This window comes from Acomys russatus, chromosome 21 (genome assembly GCF_903995435.1).
Source record: "Acomys russatus chromosome 21, mAcoRus1.1, whole genome shotgun sequence".
Classification (NCBI taxonomy): domain Eukaryota; kingdom Metazoa; phylum Chordata; class Mammalia; order Rodentia; family Muridae; genus Acomys; species Acomys russatus.
This window is the reverse complement of record NC_067157.1, coordinates 44,162,475-44,185,416: the sequence shown is the minus strand read 5'-3', so window position 1 is coordinate 44,185,416 and position 22,942 is coordinate 44,162,475. Positions and strand designations below refer to the sequence as shown.

Here is a 22,942-nt window from a genome sequence, read left to right as displayed (position 1 = left end):
ATCTATACATGTTCAACATTAGTTTTTTTGTGAAAAGTTATTATTAGAAAAAAATCAATGTTTTAAGCTAGGCCCTTTCTGTTGCTGTCACTGGAGAGACATCTCATGGAGGGTGCTTCTCCTGCTTTCTCATAATGGAAGGATGACCTTAGGGCAAGAACAATTGATACAGCATCGGCCACATGAAGGATCTAGAGTTACTCTCTTCGCTCCCACTTCTCATCAGAAAGGTGCCACATTTTCAAAATTGCTTTCTCCGGTGTGGATTGGCACACACTGGCTTAAGATAATACAGAGGTAGCCTATAGTCATTTTCTTTTCTCCCAGGCCTGGGAATCAAACCCATGGCCTCACACTTCCTGACAAGTACTATCTCACTAAACTATTCCCCTGCTCAGACCTTATGGTGATGTCTTAAATTTGTGGGTTTTAGTCTAAAAACTTTACTTTGAGAGAGACCATCTATAGAGCTTCAAGCTTTCTCCCTCAGCCGAAGGACTATGAACACTTAAAACCACGAGCCTGTGGTGGTGAAGAATATTTTTTTTTTTTAAGAAGGACATGGCTTTGTGGTGTTTTGTGGTGGTCGTGGGAGCTGAAACTTGAATGTCACCTCTGGTACTTAGGGACAGTGGCTCTGTCCACGGGGCTTGTTAGCTGTGTGTGGGTTGCAAAGCCCCTTTGAAGTCTGAGTCCCTTGTTTAGAAGATGAAAAGAGCACGTACTTCCCCACCTTGGGATTCACTCACTGAGCCAGCAAGGTTGTCTATGCGGATGCTTTGTGAGCTTTAAATGCTGAGCACATGATCCTCCCTTAGACACTGCGGCCAGCTTTGCGACCCCAGACCATACTCAAGAAGGATGGATCATGAGTCTGTTTGCTTGAGCATGGATAGGTACACACAGACACACACATGAATACACATACACACACAGATACACAAACAGACACACAGAGATACACAAACGGACACACACACAGATATACAGACACAGATACACATACACACACAGCCATGGACACACACACACATACACGGACATGGACACACATACACATAAAGACACAGACAGAGATACATAGACAGATACACATGCACACAGATACAGAAACACACAGATACACAAACACACACAGATACAGAAACATACACACACAGGTACATACACAGATACACAAAACACAGACACACACACAGATACAGATACACGTGCACACACAGATACACAAACAGATACACATACATGGACACACACACACAGAGACACAGACAGAGACACACACACAGATACATAAGCACACAGATATAGACACAAACAAATACACAAACACATACAGACATACATACAGACACACACACAGAGGCACATACACAGATACCCAAAAACACAGACACACACATGCACACACACACACACAGACATAGACACAGACACACACATACTACTACTATTACTAGAATCCGAGCTCAGGAATGATGGAAGATGAACCAAGAGCAGAGAGGGGTCGTATTCTCAGCCATGACAGTTAATTCATTGATTTCTGAAGATAGGTTATTTTAATTTCTTCTGGATACTATTAACTTATTTTAAGGCTCCAGGAGTTTTAAAAGTTTTTGTATTAAGTCAGCAGCAATAGAAAGTATGAAATAAAAATGAAGATGAAAATGAAAAGACGGCACCTGTTTAACTTGGGTATTTTAGAGTTGTAGGTATGTATTTCTGAATGTACAGTATACACAAATGTGCGTATAAACATCACATAGAGACACAATGTAGATGAACGTACTTGATTGGGAACCTCCTACATCCATACCAGTGGCTCCCATAAAATGCAACCTCGACGTCTGAAGTCGATGTTTGAAATCCAAGACACTTAATTAGGCCCTTAGCGAGGCATGCTCCCATATCTGTGTTCAGACATTAAGGGTGGCTTCTACCCAGGAGCTGAGTTTTGCCTGGAAACCATGGCTACCTCCTGGAGAAAATGGATAGACACTGCCTCCTGCTGGAGAAGGGCTAAAAGTGCATTAACAATGTTTTGATGGACGCTTGGGTATGTAAAACAAACTTTTCCAAGACCAAAACCTTAAGAGTCTTCTTTTAGATTAAAAAAAAAAAAAAAAAAAAAAAAAAAAAAGTACATATGTGGGCATGCATTGTCTATTAAATAGCAGAAAGTGTAACAGACTCAACATTCAGTATGAGTTAAGGGTTACTGGCCCCCAACCCAATCTCAGTGGTGGGCTTCCTTTCAGAGTCCTGACTTCCTGACATTTCTGCTAAGAATTCAGGCGTAGCAACGGGAAGCTTAAGCAAGCCCCACAGACTTGGATGCTACATGCTCTCTATCCTCACGTTTCCAGCTAACGTTCTCCTTCCAGGAATACGAACATCAGTAGAAGAGAATATGGTTCCCTTTTTCCTTAGTCAGAAATAGAAAAGTGTCTTCTCGGCAGAAGAGTCCACAGTCACAGCTCAGCCGTCACTGATGACCTAAGATGTCCCCCCTCCTATCTCTTCCCCCGCTCTTGCCCATCTCCTCATTTCTCACCACCACCCCCTCATCTTCTCTCCCCCTTCCTGTTTCCTTCCTTTTCTGGCTGTAGAGGTTACAGACAAATTTAAAGTCATGGTTTCACACTGTTATGTTCATATTTGAATGTTCATAATACGCCAAGGACTATGCCAGTTAAGTCTTACAACAGTGCTTTAAAGGAGGTAATATTTATGCACATCATACAGATGGGAAAGCTGAGGCTTAGGGCGGCATACCTTGCCAAGGCTATACAGTTAATACGTGAGATTGTCTCCCAGCAGCCTTTAGTTAATCACTTCTTGAGGGACACACAAGGAATGGAGGATGAATAGAAATCACCAGCAGCGAGATCTTTATACTGATCACCCAGTATCAGCAGCCACAAGGAAGAAGGGATTCTGGACAGAATCCAGATTCTAGATGGGGGTGGTCTCCATCACAACACGGACTGTGAGAGGATGGGGATCTTCCCTGTGCTAACCAAGGGTAGGACATGGAGCTCGAAAGCAGGCTGCAGGAGACCAGAGATCTCAGAACGGCACATCTTAAAGATCACACAGTGACAGCGTTTCTCCTCGGGTCACCCAGCCTCCACCCTGGCAGAGAACATGCTAGAAGAACATCCTAACTCAATTTAGCACTTTCATTCATCGTTTCGTATTTACTTTAATTCTGTTTGATATTTTTGATAGATTAGTGAAAAGTAGAATTTATCGTGTGACACATACAATTTAAAGATTTTCATCTATGCATATATTACTCCTAGAAAATGCCCTCAGATTTAAATACTGCAACGTAAATGAACTCACAGACACTGTAATACTGATCAAGGGCCATGGGGGGGGGTGGGGGATCTAGTGGTCACTTATAGACATCGAACAAGCAAACTAACTGCCGCGGCATTTGACTTGTACTGTCATCATCATCTATAAAATGTGTGAATATGTTTTCTAAGACAGCCCCTTGTAAATGAATTTAGTGTGTGAAGGTAGTATTTCAGTCAATGGTTTGGAATTTATTCTAATAGTTGACAACCGTGTTCTCAAGGCCTCTCATAAATGCCTAGTGAGTTTCCCCTCATGCTCCGGGGTTTACTCGTGCGATGGAAGCAAGCAGGTGAGTGCTGAAGTAATGCTAGTAACAGAAAGCATTTTAAACACAAGGTCTTAGGACACATGAGTTCTCAAGCTCTTGAAGGAGGAAGTTGTCGGTTTCACTAGGCCATACAGTTCTGTCTGCCAGCTAGGTGGCGCTATTGAACAAGACTAATTTGGTTCCTGGCCCCACCAGTACAGCTTCTATTACTTAGAGTCACACGCTCTTTTTTCTTAACTAACTTGCTATTTATTTTGGCTTTTTAGCATCACTACAACTTAGCTTACAACATGAGGTCTAAGAAATATTCTGTTAGCTCACAGGACACTAGGCTTGGTCTTGTGGTGCTGGACATGAAATCCAGAGCTCTGAGCATGGTGGACAAGTGCTCTACCACTGAACTTCTCTGGCCAGCATTTCAGTGTTTTGAGAGCTAAGGAAAGCAGACATAGATACATTAAAATTTACAGCCCAGAAGTACCGAGTCTTCCCCTTATTTTCATAGTGACTATAGACTTCTCTGGGCTGGCTTCTGTTTCTCATTCCAAAAATGGGTGAGTAAAGAGTAAAGGCAGTGGGCATTTCCTCATCATAAACCTGATTGGGTTGAGAGTCACCACGAAAATATATGTTCGGGTGTGCTAATAAGGTACTTCCAGGAAGAGAAAGACACCCATGGGAGGGTAGCAGGGCTAGTGCGTGCTCTCTCTCTGTCTGTCTGTCTGTCTGTCTGTCTGTCTGTCTGTCTCTCTCTCTCTCTCTCTCTCTCTCTCTCTCTCTCTCTCCTTCTAGACAGCTGAGGCAGTGTGAACAGCTGCCTCAAGCTCCTACTGCTGCACCTTTTCCCCAGCACTGCAGCACCTCTAACTGTGAGTAGCCCCACCCCGTGTGATTCCTCAGGTAGCTTTTTTTTGTCCTGTATTTGGTCACAGCAACAAGTAAGTAACTAATACTTTGTTGTAATATTAGTTACAACAAGCAGAGAACTTAGCAATCCTTCCTGGTTAAAGCTGATGTTGACCTTGTTCCGTAACTCCAACTCCATCAGGCCTGAAGATGCACTTAGAAAGCATACTGCGAGGGTCCAAGCGTTTGTGATGAAACTGAACTCTCAAACATACTCTCTGTGTTAAAACCTTCAGTTCTATTTCACATTCAATTATATTTCACATAATTACTTCCAATCATAAACTTCTTCTGAGGTATGCTAGCTGGGGGTCCATAACAGTCAAACATTAGTATAAAATTACTATTTTTTTTTTTTTAATTTTTAAGACCAGTTCTTCAAATGGTTCAGAGACACATTTGCTCAATGACAACAACCCTTTCTGCAGTAAATGAACAGAGAAGGCACAGTGCAACTGGCACTTAGGATAGGTACCAGTTTCGTAAATGGCAAGCTGTTAGAACAGGCAGTAGTGGTTTGAAAGTTGTCACAAATACCATCCCAAACTGAAAGCAAGTGACGAGTCATCTGATTAAAAGACACAACTATTTTTACCAGTTTTCTGCTCACTGAAAGCCCAGAGCTTGTTGTCATTGGTACGAAACTCATGCACATGTCTTCAGTGTCACTGCAGGGGGTTCCGGTGGCTAAAACTCACCAGGCACCTGCAGTTTTGCTTTCAGTAACAAGACATGTAACCTATGAGAGATGGCCACTGACATTTGGATACCAAGTCAGTTTTCCAGGTAGTCAGTTAATCCACCGACCATGGATTGCCAGAATTCTTAGTGTCCTACACTTTAGTGTTTCTTCGTTCTGTTCTGTGAGTCTACTTGGTTATAAGATATGTGTGTGCGTGTGCATTGCAAGTACTGATTCACGTGCACGTGTGTATGAAGATATGTGAAGATGTGTGTATGTGTGTACAGGTGTATTGTATGTACTGATTCACATGGGCATGTTTGTGAGGGTGTGTGAGTGTGTGCATGTGGAGGCTTGTGGTCAACATTGGGATCTTCCTCAACCACCCACCACCTTACTGTTGTTGCTTCTGAGGCAGGGTCCTTCACCAAGCCTATAGTTCAATGAGTCAGCTAGCCTGGCTGGTGTGTGAGCTCCAGCCATCTGCCAGTCTCTGCCTCTCTGATGTTGGAATATATTATCATAAAGCAAACTTGTCTTGGGGATCAAATCCAGGCCATGGGCACACTAGGCAAAAACTCTACCATTAAACTGCAGTATCAGCCCTAAAATTCTTGAACAGAGGGAAGTGCCATGATGTTAGTGTGCCATCCATGAGAACAGCTAAAATAGATCTACACCTCCTTTCACCTGTCTGACCTTACCCCACCAATACACAACAGTTACAGAGCAATATGGTGCCTGTGTTCATAGAAGCACAAATACAACAAGAAGTTGGTCAGTAATCTCTGCTTATCCCTCATCCTCCGCCTTGGGGGACATGAAGGTCTTTAGGACAGTCTGACACACAGACTGATGACTGACACATAGACTCATGATTGACTCATACATTCATGATTGACATATAGCTTGATGATTGACAGGTAGACTCCTGGTTGACACATGGATTCATGATTGGCCTTCAGTGTCATCATTAGGAAATATCAGGAGACAATGCCAAGTAACCACAGTACACAGAAGTTATTGAACTCTTGGGCCAAGGTTCCTTTTCTGATGCACACACTTCACAGAGTTTAGCAGAGAGCTAAACTGAGGTCATAAACAGGGCTTTATAAACGTATTGTCACGATTGATCTACTGAGGAACTGAGTTTAGAACAGAATATAGGGGTCTTGGGGATTCTACTGTTCCAGGAATAATTGTTGTTGTTGTTGTTGTTGTTGTTGTTGTTGTTGTTGTTGTTGTTGTTGTTGTTGTTCTTCTTCTTCTTCTTCTTCTTCTTCTTCTTCTTCTTCTTCTTCTTCTTCTTCTTCTTCTTCTTCTTCTTCTTAATCACTTCCCTGTTGGAAATGGGCTAAGGCAGCTAAGATGCATCCAGGAAGCAGAATAGATGCACCATACCATGTGAGCCCTTGGACCAGCTGCATTGGGCTTCTGGAAGCTTTTTGTCCCACTACACAAGAATACCAGATGTCTCTTATTCCTTCTGAGGCCTTTACCATATTGTTACTGACAAACTCAAATTGGAAAGAGCTTTCATTTACTGGTGGGAAAATTGAAGTTGTAGGTAAAAGAGCCAAGAGCAATCCAGTGTTCTCAAATCTCTTCTACTTTAATTAATGTGCTTACAGAGCATGGGATCAAGACCCAGCATTTCTGAGATGTCACCATATAACTGGAGAAAATAGGAAGTCAGTAAGAGACAATTGCAGTGACGCCAGGTAAGTGTCCTTTGGGTACTCTTGTTGTTGGAGGTGTGTGTGTGTGTCTGTGTGTGTGTGTGTGTGTGTGTGTGTGTGTGTGTGTGTGTGTGTGTAAGAACAGAGAGGAAAACGGCTTCATCTAAATTAGCAAGTCTACATCCCTGCCACTTACAAATGTTTGGATAAGTATGTGTCACCAAGAGTCAGTCAGTCTTTCATCTCATTCTGTCTCTGTCTCTTTTTCTCCCTCTCTCTCATACACACAGAGTGGGGAGGGGAAGGAGATAGGAGAGAGAGAGAGAGAGAGAGACAGACAGACAGACAGACAGACAGACAGACAAAGGGTTCACACAGGAATGACTGAACCGTTCTTTAAAGACCCCAATGTAGTATCCCAGTGCAGTATCTGGAGCTGCACAAAGAGCAGGGCTCACAACGTTTACAGAACCCTCATCCGGCCCAGCACAGCGCTGCCACCCATCACATTTATGTAAACTCCTTCATGTGCCTACTGTTGGAAGGGCAGAGGGAGCTCTAGTTCTGAAACCCAGCTACTGAAGGCTTAGTATGCTTCTAGCTCTTCTAAACTAACTTTCCTGATGGGTTTCTAGTACATTCTTACACACACATGCAGTTATATTAGATATTTGGAGAGAGAGAGAGAGAGAGAGAGAGAGAGAGAGAGAGAGAGAGAGAGAGAGAGAGAGAGAGAGAGACAGACAGACAGACAGACAGACAGACAGACAGACAGACCGACGGACCCTGGGAGAGTTTTGAAGCACCTGCAGCCATCTACCCAAATGGCAGGGCCCCAGTGTAATAGGAAGGGCTCCCCCAGGCAAAGACTTGTTTGCCTGGGCCTTGATGATGCAGATGTGGTCCGAAGTCCCCATTGGACTGTCTGCAGCCTTTGGGAGTGTTTCCTCTGTTTGCTATTTCTACCCCATCCCTCTCCCATGCCAGCGCAACAGCACAGAGCCACGGAATGATGATCGGTGAATGGTGAATAAGTATGCAAGGCTTGCTGTGCAGCAGTCGATTAAGGGGCACAGGGAAGAGCCTGGCAAGAGAGCATCTTTCTCTCAAGCCAATAATAATAAGAGGAAAAATAAATGATGGATTTCTGAAAGTAATTATATTCCCAGCGATACAGTGGGCTGTGCTGCAATCACTTTGCCACATTCTATTTCTTGCTTCTATTTGGGGAGCACTTGGTTTGTGAGAATAAAATCTTAATTGCATTTTCAATTTGCTTTCCTATCTAATCTACTGGCAGGATTTTACACGCTAGAGTGCTTCTGTCAGTGGCAGCCAGGCCAGAACTGACTCATCTCAAGTAGCTCTTTCCCGACTCCAGTTTGCACCCAGGAGCTCCAGGTGCGCGCATGGATTCACATCCTTTGATGGCCCCAGCAGCACCATTGGGATGAGCTGGGGGAGAATGTTGTTAACTTTTTTTTTTTTTAAGGAGAAGGACACAGCCATTGGGGCATTAACCACAGTGAATCTGTGTTTCACTTTAAAGCTTGAGGTTTGGAATCAAAAGCTTATGCTTTTCCTCTGTCTTTGAAAGCCCAGGGGCTGGGGGTGAGGCAGGCAGATCTCTGTGAGTTCGAAGCCAGCCTGATCTACAAAGTGGGTCCAGGATATCCAGGACTACAAGAGAAACACTGTCTCAAAAAACAGGGAGGGGAAAAAAGGAAAGAAAAAAAAAAGAAAGCCTAGGAAACGCAAGACACCACATGATATTTTGTTCTCCCAAGTCCTTGTCAAGACTGAAAAGCCCTGCACTGGTCCCTGCAGGGGAGAGGGCTTACTGTGGACTTACCTGGGTCCTTGTAGATGCTGAGCACGCCCTTGAAGTAATGAGGTAAAAATCTTTCCAGTAAAAGCAGCACGTCCTCCAGCTCCTCCAGTATCCCCACAAGCAGGAAGTTTTCATTCACGTTCAGCTTGGCACGCTCCAGCGCCCACTCACCAGGCTCCCTTGACAGACGAGAAAGTCACTTTACGTCAAAGACCCCTTGATGCACACAACCATGGACGGTTGATCTCTCCTGTTCTCCCAGCATCATTTGTGTTAAGTCCCAACCTGAGTTCTGCCTAGGTCTACAACAGCCTGTTCTTCCCCGGTTTCTCTAGCTGAAGTATTTTTCCCATATGCACAAAGGCCAGGGCCTTGAAATTATTGTGCCAATCTAAGTATTTGATGAAAGACAAACACAGGCACAGGTATTTAGGTCCTGAGCAGATGGCTACAAAGGCTTGTTTTTTTTTTTTTTTTTAATAGGCGAACCAAGTAGAACCAATTTAATGAAGTTACAGCCGCTGACAATATTTTTGCAGCGATCAAAACTAGTGTCCAATAGTACCTGCTAGTCATCTCATCCTTTTAAAGCATTAACGTTTGTTTGTTTGTTGCAGAAGAGTTGCAGAAGAGAAAGAATCACATTACTTTATAGGCCAGAATTGGGGGGAATTTGGACAAGCCAAGAGCACTTGAAAAATGACAACAACAACAACAACCCATATGTACTGCACAGAATAGTTGTAAAGGTTCAACAAAGTGATACCGATGGAGGGAGTCTAGGGCTCATGATGAGAACTAAGTTAAGGCACCCGAGTACACTGCGCAAGGTTAGGAAACAGACAAACTGAGACCTCCTTTTGGGAATCAGAATCATACTCCTTGGAACAAAGGCCTCCGTTATAATAAAAAAAAGTAAGTATTTAACCCCTGAATCCTCTCAGTACTTCCTTGATACACTGACTGACCAGGGACACTGAACAACAGCGTGAGTGCTGGGGGAAGGCTGCGTGAACCCAGGCTGTTGATATGCTTGGAATTTATACCATCAGTAGATGTCACAGTAAGCCAAGCAAAACAACACTCATAATTAAACAGAAAAGAAAACGTAAGCAAAAAAAAAAAAAAAAAAAAGAATGCCGAGAATGTGTCAGGGTTTAGAATCAGCTATGTCCCTGAACACAAGGACCCTCTACTTCAGTCAACATCCCACGGGAAAACAAGCTTTGGTGTCACCGCCGCTGTTGCAACCTTTTCTTCTCTAGGTTGCAGACGTGTACTTAGAATAAAACATCTGATTTCGGCGACAGCTACTCCAGTACTGGGGCATGCTGCCTACCCGAGTTAGTCACCGTGTAAAGACAGCTCTGTGTTCAAGTCAGGCCAGCTTCATCAATGAGAAGTCTTCTCCTCTAACTATGGCCGTGGGTTCTCAGCCTTCCTAACGCGATGGCCCTTTAATACAGTTCCTCATGGTGTGGGTGACCTCCAACCATAAAATTACGTTCATTGCTACTTCATAACTGTCATTTTGCTACTGTTATGAACTGTAATATAAATTGAAAGGGTGTCACAACCCACATTATGCTACATTTTGAACAGTAAGATGGAAAGGGGTTGGGACCCACAGGTTGAAAACCATGGTTCTGTGACCTGTATCTCATTAGAGACACCATCAAATCTGAGCATGTGCCTTCCAGAGTGTAGGACCTGACTCTACCAAAGGAAGAGATGGCGGTGGGTCCCACGTAATCACCGTGGAGCAGCAGGCTGGCCACCTCTCTCTGGTCTCCACTGCCTGGGTGGTAACAGCTGTGTCTTAGGTAGACGAATGGCTCCCTGTTACACAGCTCTATGTAATCACTCCTGTTGCCTGTGCCACCACCTTCCTCACGTGACACTCAGAATGGCAAGTGATATTCTCGAAGAGCGTTTGTCATCGGGAACTAAATCCCACAAGGTTGAGGGGGCTTCCTGTAGGCAACTCCCACAGCATGCTGGTGTGGCAGGGTGCTTGCCCAGTATGGTCGTCTGCTTACCTACATCTGGGGTGCTGTCCGCAGAAATATGGAATGATGTAAAACAGCCTGGGGTTGGAACACTCAGGGTAGTTTTCCAGAATGCACTCATTGATGTCCTAGGAGAGAAGACACAGCGATGAAAAGCCTCGTGGTCCTGACAGGGCTTTGCTGAACACCATACAATTAAAAAAAAAAATTTTTTTTTAACACACGTTTTCCCCAGAAACTCTTAAGCAGACAGGGAGAATTCACCGACTTCCCAGTAAAACTTTGCTTTTGCTTCTCGGTATCTGGGTGCACTGGCCTGGTACATGCCTAGACTGAGCAGGTCAGGGCGTGCCTACTGGGTTGAGTACCCTGCATCCCTCATCTCCTCGAGGCTGGGTCATTTATTGGGTCATATGCATGGTAAGGAAGGTCTGATTCTTACGCTTGTCAGCGGCTCCGGTGGCTATCTGTCAGCCCACAGGTATGCAATTAATTAACATTTAGGGAATCAGTCCAGTAAGATTTAATTCTAAATGAATTTCGAGCTAATCATCTACCATAGTGGCCAACCCTATATAACCGAGTTTCATTATGTATACATACATCTGATGAACAATTATAAATTCTCATAAAGGGTTTCTAAATTTCAGAGAAGCTATACAATTTTTAAGGTTGTAAGCATAAAAATCACCGATCTTGGGAATGCAAGTATATTATCACTTTCCAAGGCAGCAGTGTGATTTTCAGGTTTTCTCTTACATGAGGTTAGACACGGGCTCTGTTAACATTGAAGGAGTTTGCAATGGCCAGGGGTTGGGGTGCAAACTGAGTAGAGGGGCTTGCATACCGCCCCCTGCTGGAGCAGAAGGGCGCAGCTGCAGGAAGATGGCTGGTTGGTGAAAAGGGCATGGGAGTTGGGGCTCCTAGGCTATGGGATCTCAGAAGGCCACACTTCTGTAGGACTCCACAAACAACGTTGCAATGTCAACCTATGGGAAGTGATAAATTTTTAGTTCAGAAAGTGCAGTTGACTAGGTTTCTTTTCTTAGCCCAAGGTACATCCTGGGGGATTTCAAGGGGTTCCGTTTGCACCCGTTAGGCTGATGAACGGCGCTCATTACAGCCTCGCTGAGGGGACTCTATAGGCAGAAGTAAATAAAAGATGTCTCTGGCAGAAGGTCAACGGCAGCGCTCTGCTCAGTACCCACTGCACAGGGACACGGATGGGGAGGCTCAAGACTAAAGCCTTCAGGAGTTGGTTCCAGACCAAAAGCACAGTCCAACTAGGGACCGACTGCCATCTTGATCCCTGAGAATCTCCACGCAGTGTCTTGTTCTTTAGGGGCTTCTCAGTTTCTGGGGACAATAGAGTCTGCCCATAACTACTGATTTTCATATTTGATGGAAAAGTTTATTATCATCGTCTTTTTTTTTTTTTTGAGAGTCTCTTAGCATGTACATACTTTTAAATTATCTCACAATTTCATCTTTTTTTCCATTCCTTTAATTTTTAAAGTTTATTTTATGTTATGAATATGAGTGCTTTGTGCCAGCGCGTATGCTTGTGTACCACTTGTACGTCTGGTACCCACAGAAGCCAGAGGAGGAATTGGATTCCCTACTTAGGACTGGAGTTACAGATGGTTGTGAGCGGCTGTGTGGATGCGGAAAAAAGAACCCAGATTCTCTGGAATAGCAGCCAGTGCTCTTGCCTGCTGAGCTATCTCTCCTACCATTCCTTTTAATTTTAATGATTTAAGTATAAGTGATTTATTTTTATTTTATTAGGTTTTTTTTTTTTTTACTCAGCATGTATAAAGCAATGGGGTTTGTTATGAGATAGCCCCATACATATATACCATGCATCTTGCTGTTTGACCTCTACTTCCTTGCGTTGCCCTCCGCCCCTTTCTGGTTTACTTCCTTCTTATAGAGTCTCTGCTCTTTGGCTTCTCTTCCTTTGTATGTATATAAATCTAGAATCTGCCTATGAAGGAAAAACGTATTCTACTTTTGTCTTTCCCACTATGCTGTCTTGTTTGTTTCCCTTGAGAACTTTTTTCTCCAACTCATACGCCCTTCTACTTTCATATCCTGTACACATACATACCACATGCATAAACACACACAAATATTTAAATCTAGATCCCTCATATAAGAGAAAGCATCATGTAAGTTTAGTCTGCCTGAGTCTAGCTTATTTTATTTAACATGATGATCTCTGATTCCATCCATTTTCCGGCAAATGATTTCCGGCATATTTAATTCTTCTTAATGGCTGAATAAAATCCATGTGTGTGTGTGTGTGTGTGTGTGTGTGTGTGTGTGTGTGTGTGTGTGTGTACATGCACACGTATGAAGATGTGTTCATGTGTGTGTGTACATGTATATTTGTGCATTCATATGTGCACATTTATCACATCATATTTCCTTTACTCATTCATCTGTTCTGGACTTTAAGCTGTGTCAAGGCTGCATCTCTGGGTTATTACAGATGTGCAGCAATAAGCGTAGCAAGTGCTGTGGTGTGACGCTGCCTTCAAGTCCTTTGAGTATCTGCCCACACATGGCACAGCTTTGTCATACGGCCGTTCTAATTTTAGTTTTCTGAGGAACCTCCACACTGATTTACACAATGGCTAAACCAGTGTGCATTCCCATCCGGGCGGTGTAGATTTCCCCTTTCCCCACACTCCTGCCAGTATCTGTTCTCTTTATGGCAGCCATTCTGACGGGGGTGGGGGAAGGGGTGGGGGAGGTGGTGGGGGGGGGGGGGGGGAGGGAGTGAGGGTGGAGGTTGTTCTTTTCCTTTGCATGTAGTACTTCTAGGGTATAAATGCATTAAAAAAATCTTTAAAACTTACATGCACATTTTCTTTCATTTAGAGTGGGACCATCTAAATTACACCACCGCAGGAGTGCCTGCAGCCAAGTTGACTTGACTGATTCCTCTGGACCTTGAATTCTGTGTTCCTCCGTAAAGCCCTCCCCTGCCTAAGGCTAGCTGTCTTTTACAACTAGGTGTCAGGCACAGGACTCCATTCCTAGTTTCACACCGTTAGGGAAATAAGTCAAAGTGGGCACTGAGGATAACAGACCAACCCTTTCCACACCCAAAGCTATAAAAAGATAAGCTACCTGGAATTTACTCTAAACAAACTTTATGAGCATTGAGTTTAGAATCCCAACAAACTCCCCCCAAAACGGCCTATACATTTTGTTGCTCATAGTTTTGGGTATTGAAAGGAAATCAGAGTTTTGGCCTCAGTTCTCCAGTGAGCTGAACGTCCTTAACAAAACTATGACTCCCCTGAGCCTGCATTTCCTCATATGTGGGACATGGGACTGTGTGTGGACAGATGTGTCCAGTCCCCTACACCAGGCTTTGCATGCTGGGAAACCAGAAAAGGCGGTTACTCTTTGGTTCAGAAATTACAGGTAAATAAACACCCTCATTCAGCATTTTCCATCCATACATTTCCACCTCTCATGGAAGAATGTTTCCAAAAAGCACTATTGTTAAGGTTAGCTGGCCTTGCTGCAGCTCCTGCAGGAACCCCTTGCCAGTAGTAGGGTCCCTGGCAACTATTTGTCTCCCAGACTCAAGGAACAGAGTCTCCTCCCTCCCCAGCCCCTTAAGTAAGTTTAGAAGGCATGTGTGTCCTTCGCAGACCTACTGCTCAGCTCTGCATATTACCCATCTTATTATGACTTCAAGCGTTGAATTCCTTTTCCCTGTGGTTCTGTATGGGCTACACACAGCTTTAAAATAATGACTCCTGCTAACTCAGAGAAAACAGGAAGAAAATATGGAAATATAAAATGTGTAATTTGTGTCTTGTGGAAAACACAATTGGTTGGAAGTAAACTAATAATATTAAGCAAAACCAGGCAAAATTCCCCATCCCCATCCTACCCCTGAAGAGCTTTTGACTTCCAGCTGGGCTGACTTAAACATGAAACTACAAGACAATGTAAACTTAAAAAAAAAAATCTTTCTAATATGAATTTAAAAGAGATTGGGAATGGATTTTCCTTCTCTAAAATTACAGACATTAGAGGAAAGTTGACCAGTAAAGGACACACAGAGGGTCGGCTTTCTATGCTTCAAGAGGCAGGTGGCCAGATACCCTCACTTCCCACTCCATGCTGAGGTCTGGCCAGAGTCATTGGTGGCACATTCCCCTAGAGGGGAATGACAATGTCCTTTGGAGTTGGTCTGCTCATAGCCCTTCAGAAAGTGTCACTGTTAGCAAGTAGCACTTTGTTCTACTGCAAGTGCCCACTGCAGTGATGGATGATTATCACCTGTGGTACCCACTTTGGCATCTGTGTTGTTGTTTACATCACCTCTGAGATCCTGCCTATACAGTGGGATGCAGATAAAGACTGTTCTGAGTAAACAAGCATCACTCTACTTTTACTATGACCAGTATCCCCATTAACTGGGGGAACCAGTCCAGTGCAGCTCTTAAATCCTGGTTTGCTTTTGTTGCTTTGATGAACAGTCTGACTAAATGCAACATGGGGAGGTAAGGGTCTATTGGCTTATATTCCTACACCAAAGTCCATCACTGAGAGGAGTCAGGGCAGAACTTAAGTTGGGGCTCAGGCAGGTGCTATTCTCTTTTCTAAGTGCACTCAGGGCTACGGCTTCTCGTACCCACTTAATCAGTATATTGGCCAGTTTTCTGTCATTGTAATAGAATACCTGAGATAAACAATTAATAGACAGGAAGGTTTATTTTGGTTAATGGACACTGAGAGCTCAGTCCACTATCATTTGAACTTTACTTGTTATCTTAATGGGATCTTGGAAAATAATTGGTTATTGTGGTCCTCTTAGATTCTTAAACTAAAAGTGAGTCACCAGATAGTGATAGTGTACACCTTTAATGCCAGTACTCAGGAGACAGAGACAGGCAGATCTCTAAGATCAAGGCCAGCCTGGACTACAGAGTGAATTCCAGGACAGCCAGGGCTACACAGAGAAACCCGCTTTTGAAAAACAAACAAAACAAAACAACCATAAAAATGAGTCAACGGAGCTAGTTTTCTTATCTCCCTGCCATTACTAATATGCAGCTGAAACACAAACAAACAAACAAACAACAAAACAATAACTGCAATAAAGCAATATGGAACCCCTCCACAAAACAAAAAAACTCAAAAGGATTGTGGTGGCATATGCTAGAATCCCAGCCTTCAGGAGGCCAAGGAAGGAGCACTGTTGAGTTTGAGGCCATAGTGAGACCTGTCTCAGAGAGCCAAACAACAATGATGACAACAGCAACAGCAACAACAACAACAACAACCTCTGTTGTGGTTTAAATGTGAACGCGAATCCCCCTAGTCTCAGGAATTTGAATACTTGGTCCTCAGCTGGCAGCACTGTTTGGGGAGGTTTAGGAGGTGTGGCCTTGCTGGAGGAAGTAAGTCACTGGGGGTGGGTTCTGAGATTAAAAGTCTCTACACCACTTCCAGGTTGCTCTCTCCATTCTGTGCTTGCATTTCAAGATGTGAGTTCTCAGCTTCCTGTTCCTGCCACCCAGCCTGCTGCTTCCTGTTCCTGCCACCCAGCCTGCTGTTTCCTGTTCCTGCCACCTAGCCTGCTGCTTCCTGTTCCTGCTATCCTGCCTGCTGCTTCCTGTTCCTGCTACCCAGCCTGCTACTTCCTGTTCCTGCCACGCAGCCTGCTGCTTTCTGTTACTGTTGCTTAATATCATGCCACATGCCACCCTGCCATGATGGCTTCTTTTCCTTCTACAATTGGAACCCCAAATAAACTCTTTCTTCCATAAGTTGCTCTTGGTCATGGGATTTTACACGGCAACAGAAAAGTACCCAGTATCCATCCCCAAATTGATTGTAACTTTGTTACATTAATACACAAGTGTTACTTTAATACACAAGTGTAACATATTTTGATTCAAATCATACTGTAACATTTTTACATGTTAAAGCCTCTATAAATATTAACTGTGGTTTATTTATTTATTTATTTTTGAACATACATCTTTGCCTTGGTGGGCAATGTTTTTCTCTCATGCCTATGGCAAATCAACAGGAACAATCTCTTCTCACAAAATCAGCCAGTTCATCAGCCTCACAGCACGGCTGCTGCACCAGCAGGAACCCACTACAGCCACGGTTCATATCTCAGAGAAGCGAGGAAGCATGCTGGGGCAGCAGTTCCTGAGTAAGACAACGTGGGAATAGAAGGCATAGACTTAGTCACTGACTCTGGCTCTTGCTGCACTTTAGAAAGATAAATGAAATTCAAAAACACAAGAGCCAGTGAGAAGCAGCTACACTCAGGACTTTCATACACTCTCCAAACATGTCCCCAGTCAAGAAAAGCCTTCTTGTGCCAAATATAAATGACACCTGGCCAGGCAACCAAACCACTCTCTGGAGTGTCTAAGGAATACCAATTGTGCCTGGGGGTCATCATCATTTGGGACAGAATTCCTGTTGGGCAGAGTGATTCTTCTTTCTGGGGCTTGAAGGTCATAACAAAGATAAAAAAAAAAACTGTCAGGTAATATTTAGAGGGGCAATTACAGACAGAAGACAAGAAGGGGGGCATGGCATGCCAAGGCAGATGTTGTGGACCCCACAGCTATGGAACATGAAAGGTGAGAGACAGGCAGAGGGTCTGTCGCAGGAAGAGAGCAAGGCATCTCACTGTGCCCGGATGACAGACGGAGGCCCTGACCACCTATGGGTCATAGGATCTCATGGGTCACTGTCGGTATCTACTTGAGGTGAACTTTGTAACTATGAGGACCGTCTTGTTCAGTAGAAATAGAGCTGGGTACAGTGTCACCAGGACCACCTGTCGCTTTTCTAACATACCGCTTTCTGTCCTAGAGTGGGACACTCTATATTGTCACCTTCCCCTGTGCCCTTGAGGACATTTACACTGCCAAGGCATGCAGGAATCATAACTACTCTCTTATTGGCCTCCTCCCCATCTCCGACCTACAGAAATGGGCTCGCGGGTGGGAAGGACCTCATCTATGAAACATGCATACTGAGAGCTCTGACTCAGTGTGATTCCTGCATGTACTTTCATGGACTCAACAAAATGGCAATGATGTGGTGGGGAAGGAAGGAGAGCTGAGGAGAGGAGCAAACCGTTATCGAACATCTACCACCACAGTCATAAAAGCTTGCGGCATGAATGGGACATACTCTGGGGACTTTGCATATTTTTTTTTCTTGTTAAGTGAACAAAGTTCAGGGATGACTGAGAATGAGGCAGGAAGTGCGAAGTGTTAATTAAAAGTGGGGGACAGCTGTTGAGGACAATACAGGTCATATGACTCTGGTGGTAGCCCACTGCTGTTTCTCAGAGGCTCCAGAAGTCACCCCAAATTTACTGTCAGATCCTGAGTACTTCTATGGCTTCTGGGATTCTTAGCCAGGGCCAGCGGACTCTCTCCAACTCTGGCCTGGGAAATGAGCGAGCTTAGGAGATCTATTAAAACAAGGCAAGCAAACAGAGGGCCCAGTGTGGCTGGGGGAAGGACAGGACGCCAGGCTCACTACGTTGTTGAAGATGACTTCTCTTTTGTCCAGATCTATCAGATGGGTGTGTGTTCTGCCTTATCTGATATGAAGGTTCAAAATCTGAAAATCTCAGCTCTAGGCAACAAACCAAGCTCAAGACCGTTTGGACCACTCACACGCTCTATCTCTACATCTCACTTCTGCCCAGTGTCTGGTGCAATGAGCTCATGTTTTAGAGCTTGCATCTGTGCCTCTGTCTTAGAAATTTTCTTCATACCCTTGGGTCTTCTAGATCAATGGTTCTCAACCTGTGGGTCATGACCCCTGGGGGGAGCGGCGTTGAACAGCCCTTTCATGGGGGCCGTATTTCAGATATATTATGATTCTTAACAGTAGCAAAATTACAGTCATGGAGTAGCAACAAAAATAATCTCACGGTTGGGGGTCACCACAACATGTGGAACTGTATTAAAGGGTCACAGCATTAGAGAACCACTGCTTTAGATTCCAGAAGATGCTTTGCTTTCATCAGCTCCTTCTCCCCTCCTTCTAGGTTAGGAATGCATTCTTGCCCCTGAATATCATGTCAGTCAACAGGCTTGGTTAATAGCATAAGCTTTTAAAACAGCCATCTCCTGGATTCTGGGTGGTCTCTGGACACTGCTGACCCCTTACGGTGTCATTTACACCTAACTTGCCTACTGCCACTGTGCTTGCTGCAGTGTGGACACTAGGCTCCCGTGTTCTACCCCAGGACCCCTCCCCCACCGGTGGGAGCAGGTGATTGTATGGCCGAGGAAGTACTGTCTCCTTGTTCCCAGAATTAAAGTGCACCTCGTAGCAAAAAAAGGATGACAACAGCATCAACAATTACAGGAATTCATCTTCCTTTTCCTTTCCTCAGCATGGAGCAGGCTTCTGAGAGTTCTATTATCCTGACCTAAGCTCTCACGGAAGGGACATCACCTAACCCATGTTAGGAAGGTGAAGAGCAACTTTCTTACATCTACAATAGTGTTAAGAGCTATGTGGCACCCATCTCCTTAGTGCCAAAAAGTATCTTAAAACACACAGCATCTTAGGTTAGGGTAAAGTGCTTGCCGTGCAAGTCTGGGGGACTGAGATTGGATCCCAAGAGCCATGTAGAAAGCTGGGTATGGCAGAATGTGTTCTTAGGGCTGTGAGGCGGAGACAAGGGGATCCTGGGTATTTGATGGCTAACTAGTTTAGCCAATCAGTGAGCTCCAGATTTAGTGAGAGCCAATGGCTCAGAAAAATATAGTACAGAGCAATTAAGGAACATACCTGATGTTGACCTCTGACCTCTGTGAGCACACACAAACTGGTGTCCTTACATATTTGTCACACACACACACACACACACACACACACACACACACACACACACACACACACACACCATCACCACCACCAAAACAAACAAACAAACAAACAAACAAACCCCCCTCAAAACCATGGCATCTTTTATTGAAAAGAAATTTAAAGCCCAGTGAGATAGTTTAGCATGAAAAGTAACGTGGGCCTATGTGACAATCTGAGTTCAATTCCTGAGAACCCATGGAAGGTAGAAAGAACCAACTCCAAAAGTTGCCATTGACCTTCACCTGCACCACCCCCTGCCTCTGTCTCTCTCTCTTACTACATAAAGCACTCAAGTGATTATAACTATAATGTCATTAGTTCACATTTCCAGTGAAGAACTAATTCTTTGATTATTTCAGTTATTATTATCTACTGTGAATGAAAAGAGGTCCTTTGAGCCTATAAGAAGTTAGAGATCCCAATCTGGCCTTTAGGAAGGCATACTGCCCACACGTGGGGTGCTAGGCCGGCCTTCCTAAGCAAGCTCTCAGAATCTTCTGGAAAGCATACTCACCAGATTCAAGTGCTGTTCTAGGCTTCGGGGCAGGAAAGGCAGCCAGGAATGTAGACTCTTGCCAGCCAATGTGGTTATTTTATTAAGCAAATCAGAGTCTGCAGATTCTAGTCTGAACCCACTGGGTCCAACCCAGCATTGTACAAACATTTTCAAAGGTAAAGTGAATACATTAGCAGTCACTGTTCACCATGCTGCTATGGTTCCATGCCTGGAGGCGACCTTAGTTTTTAAGCCGTTTGCTTCCTCTTTGACACTCTTACTTAATTCTTGTGATAGGTTTGGGGACCGAGGGAGTGAAGAGTCACCATACTGCAAGCAGTGTGTGTATGTGTGTGTGTGTATGTGTGTGTGGGGGCTATCTATGCTACCCTCTCTAGAAAGGTCTGTTGAGGGCGCCTTGCTCAACAGAGGCACAGGTGACCTGAGGTCTACGGAGCACAACTTGTGAAGCCCAGAGGAAAGACTCCTGGTACTATGTCACGTATGTGCCAGAGCCTCCTCCTGTACACTGGTTGGAATGAGATTTTTTTTCACCTTCATGTATTAGAAAGCTTAATGTGGACACTGGTATGACTCTGGCCATTTTTTGTACAGGTGCCGCGGACACTCACATCACAGGAGTGGTCATTGAGCTTCAAGTCATTTTCATAGTGTTGTAAAAGGTTTCAGCTATTTGAAGCATACCAAGGAATACCAAAGTCTCATCATCTTTTCTCTGGGTAGCCCGTTATATAGTTTAAACTTCTAGACAATTCTTCTCTCTGCATTATAACACACAACCAGGAAGCAGACAAGTACATTATCAAAGTAGTCTTTGGAGACGATGAAATTTTTATTTGAATTGAGCTACACTTAGGAAACCACCAAGGGAATCCGGACATCTGATAAAAGCTTTTATATGACAGTACTGCTTTTCAATAAACAACGTCATAAAAAATTCAGCAGCAAAGTGAAGTCCAGAATACAACTACAAAAGCTTTAAAGCCAAAAAAAAAAAAAAAAAAAAAAAAATTACTTCAATGACAGTACGGGTAAATGTATATCTTTGGTAGATATTTGCACAACGGAAATGCCATAACCCATTCCCCAATGGAAGGGGCAGATTTCAGATATGGGCTCCATTTGGGGGAGCAATGGCTGGGGTTATGTACCTTGGTTGTCTGGGACTCTCATCCAGAGAAGGCCAGAAAGAGTCAAATGGCTGAACCTCTGCCACCAGCAGTCTGTTGTGCCCTTCCCTAGTTCTCCCCAGGCATGTGCCAGGCCTCTGGGCTCCAGCATCCTACATCCAAGAATGCTGAACAGCCAGGGCTAGAGGCTGCTTCTGTCTGTAGAGGGTAATGGTGATTACACTTGGAAACACAGAGTCAGTCCAGTGGGATAGCTGTTCTTATACTGCTCCATATTTGATGAAACCTTTAAAATAAACAGGGAGTTGGGTTTGCAGAGCCCTATTTTTCTACCTCTTTAGTCACATAGAAAATAGGCAAGATCTACTTCGTTAGGTCTTTTTATATAGTGGGAGGTAAGGACATGTCACAGTCATGAATGGACTGCCTCCAGATCCCATGGACTCTTATCATTAGATTGAGAATTTTCCATTAAAAAAAATAACCATGGAAATACACTTTAAGGGGTTAGGGAGATGGCTCAGTTGCAAAGGGCTTACTGTCCCCAGCACTCATGTAAAGAGGCAGATGCCATGTTGCATGTCTAAGGCTCCAGCATCCGCTGGGCATGGGCAGAGACACTTAGAGCCCAGAGACTCACTGTCTAGTCAATCCAACGAAAATAGGGAACTCCAAGTTCAATGAGAGATCCTGTCTCCAATAAATAAATAATACATAAATAAATAAAATAAGGAAGAGAGTGATAGAAGACACCTAACACGTATGCCCCTGGCCTCTATATGCACATGGCTGAGTGAGCACAGCCCCATTCACACACCACAGGGATGCATGCACATACACACACTCACGAAGAAGAAACAGGGCGTCCGCTGACTGTTCTCTCTAATACCAGAAGGCAAATGTGTTTGCAAACTTCCGGCCAGAGATCAGAAGGACAACTGCAGCTCAATTACAAAGTGGAAAGAAACACATCTTTCACCTCCCATCATTTCACTTGTTAAAAGAAGCTCCTGCGGTAGGCAGGGCAAGCCTCAACATGGGAGTGTTGCCTGGAGACAGAACTGACCAGAACAAGCAAGCTCAAACAGATTCTTCCAGCAGGAAATTTACTGAGTGTAAGAATGGCTGGAATTTCTGGAGGATCAAGTGTGTTCTTGAAGGGTTGTATACCATAAAAGTTATTTATGACTCCTTTGGGCCCTACAAGTTTCAAAAGCTGAAGAAACTGTCTTAGTATCATAGAATTTTGATGATGTTGTCTTCCCAGCTGAAGAAGTCTGTAATTCCCTTTTTTCTTTCTTTCACATCCAATAGTCTAATAGTTTTGGCTCAACGATGACAAAATAAACCACAAAAGTTGCACTTTCAACTTCTGGTCACCCAGAATATAAACAGCATGCTTGTGGAAATCGCTAAGGCCACAGACTTTCAACTCACAAGGTCATTACAGACCCAGGATGAGATTAATGGAGAAACAGCAAAAGCAAATACAATCATCACTTTAAATTAATTAGGAATTTCCATCTTCTTAGCATCGTGGATAACTAAGAATTGTCTGTGTGATGAAATTTCACCTTCTTATTCTGTCAACATTTGAAAATTTCCACAGCTTATAGTAAAAAAGCAAATAAAATTCCCAAAGGGGAAAATAGAGAG

At 43.9% G+C, this 22,942-nt stretch overlaps 1 protein-coding gene across 1 annotated transcript in view; it reads right to left on the bottom strand.

Moving 5' to 3' along the window:
* The window catches only part of Ust (uronyl 2-sulfotransferase), a 287,561-nt gene that overhangs the window by 33,916 nt on the left and 230,703 nt on the right, over window positions 1–22,942 (bottom strand). The window contains exons 6-7 of the mRNA XM_051164562.1: window positions 10,772–10,869; window positions 8,754–8,911 (exon numbers count right to left, since the gene is read on the bottom strand). Of these exons, the coding sequence (XP_051020519.1) occupies window positions 8,754–8,911; window positions 10,772–10,869 (256 nt within the window). The remainder of the gene's footprint in view (window positions 1–8,753; window positions 8,912–10,771; window positions 10,870–22,942) is intronic.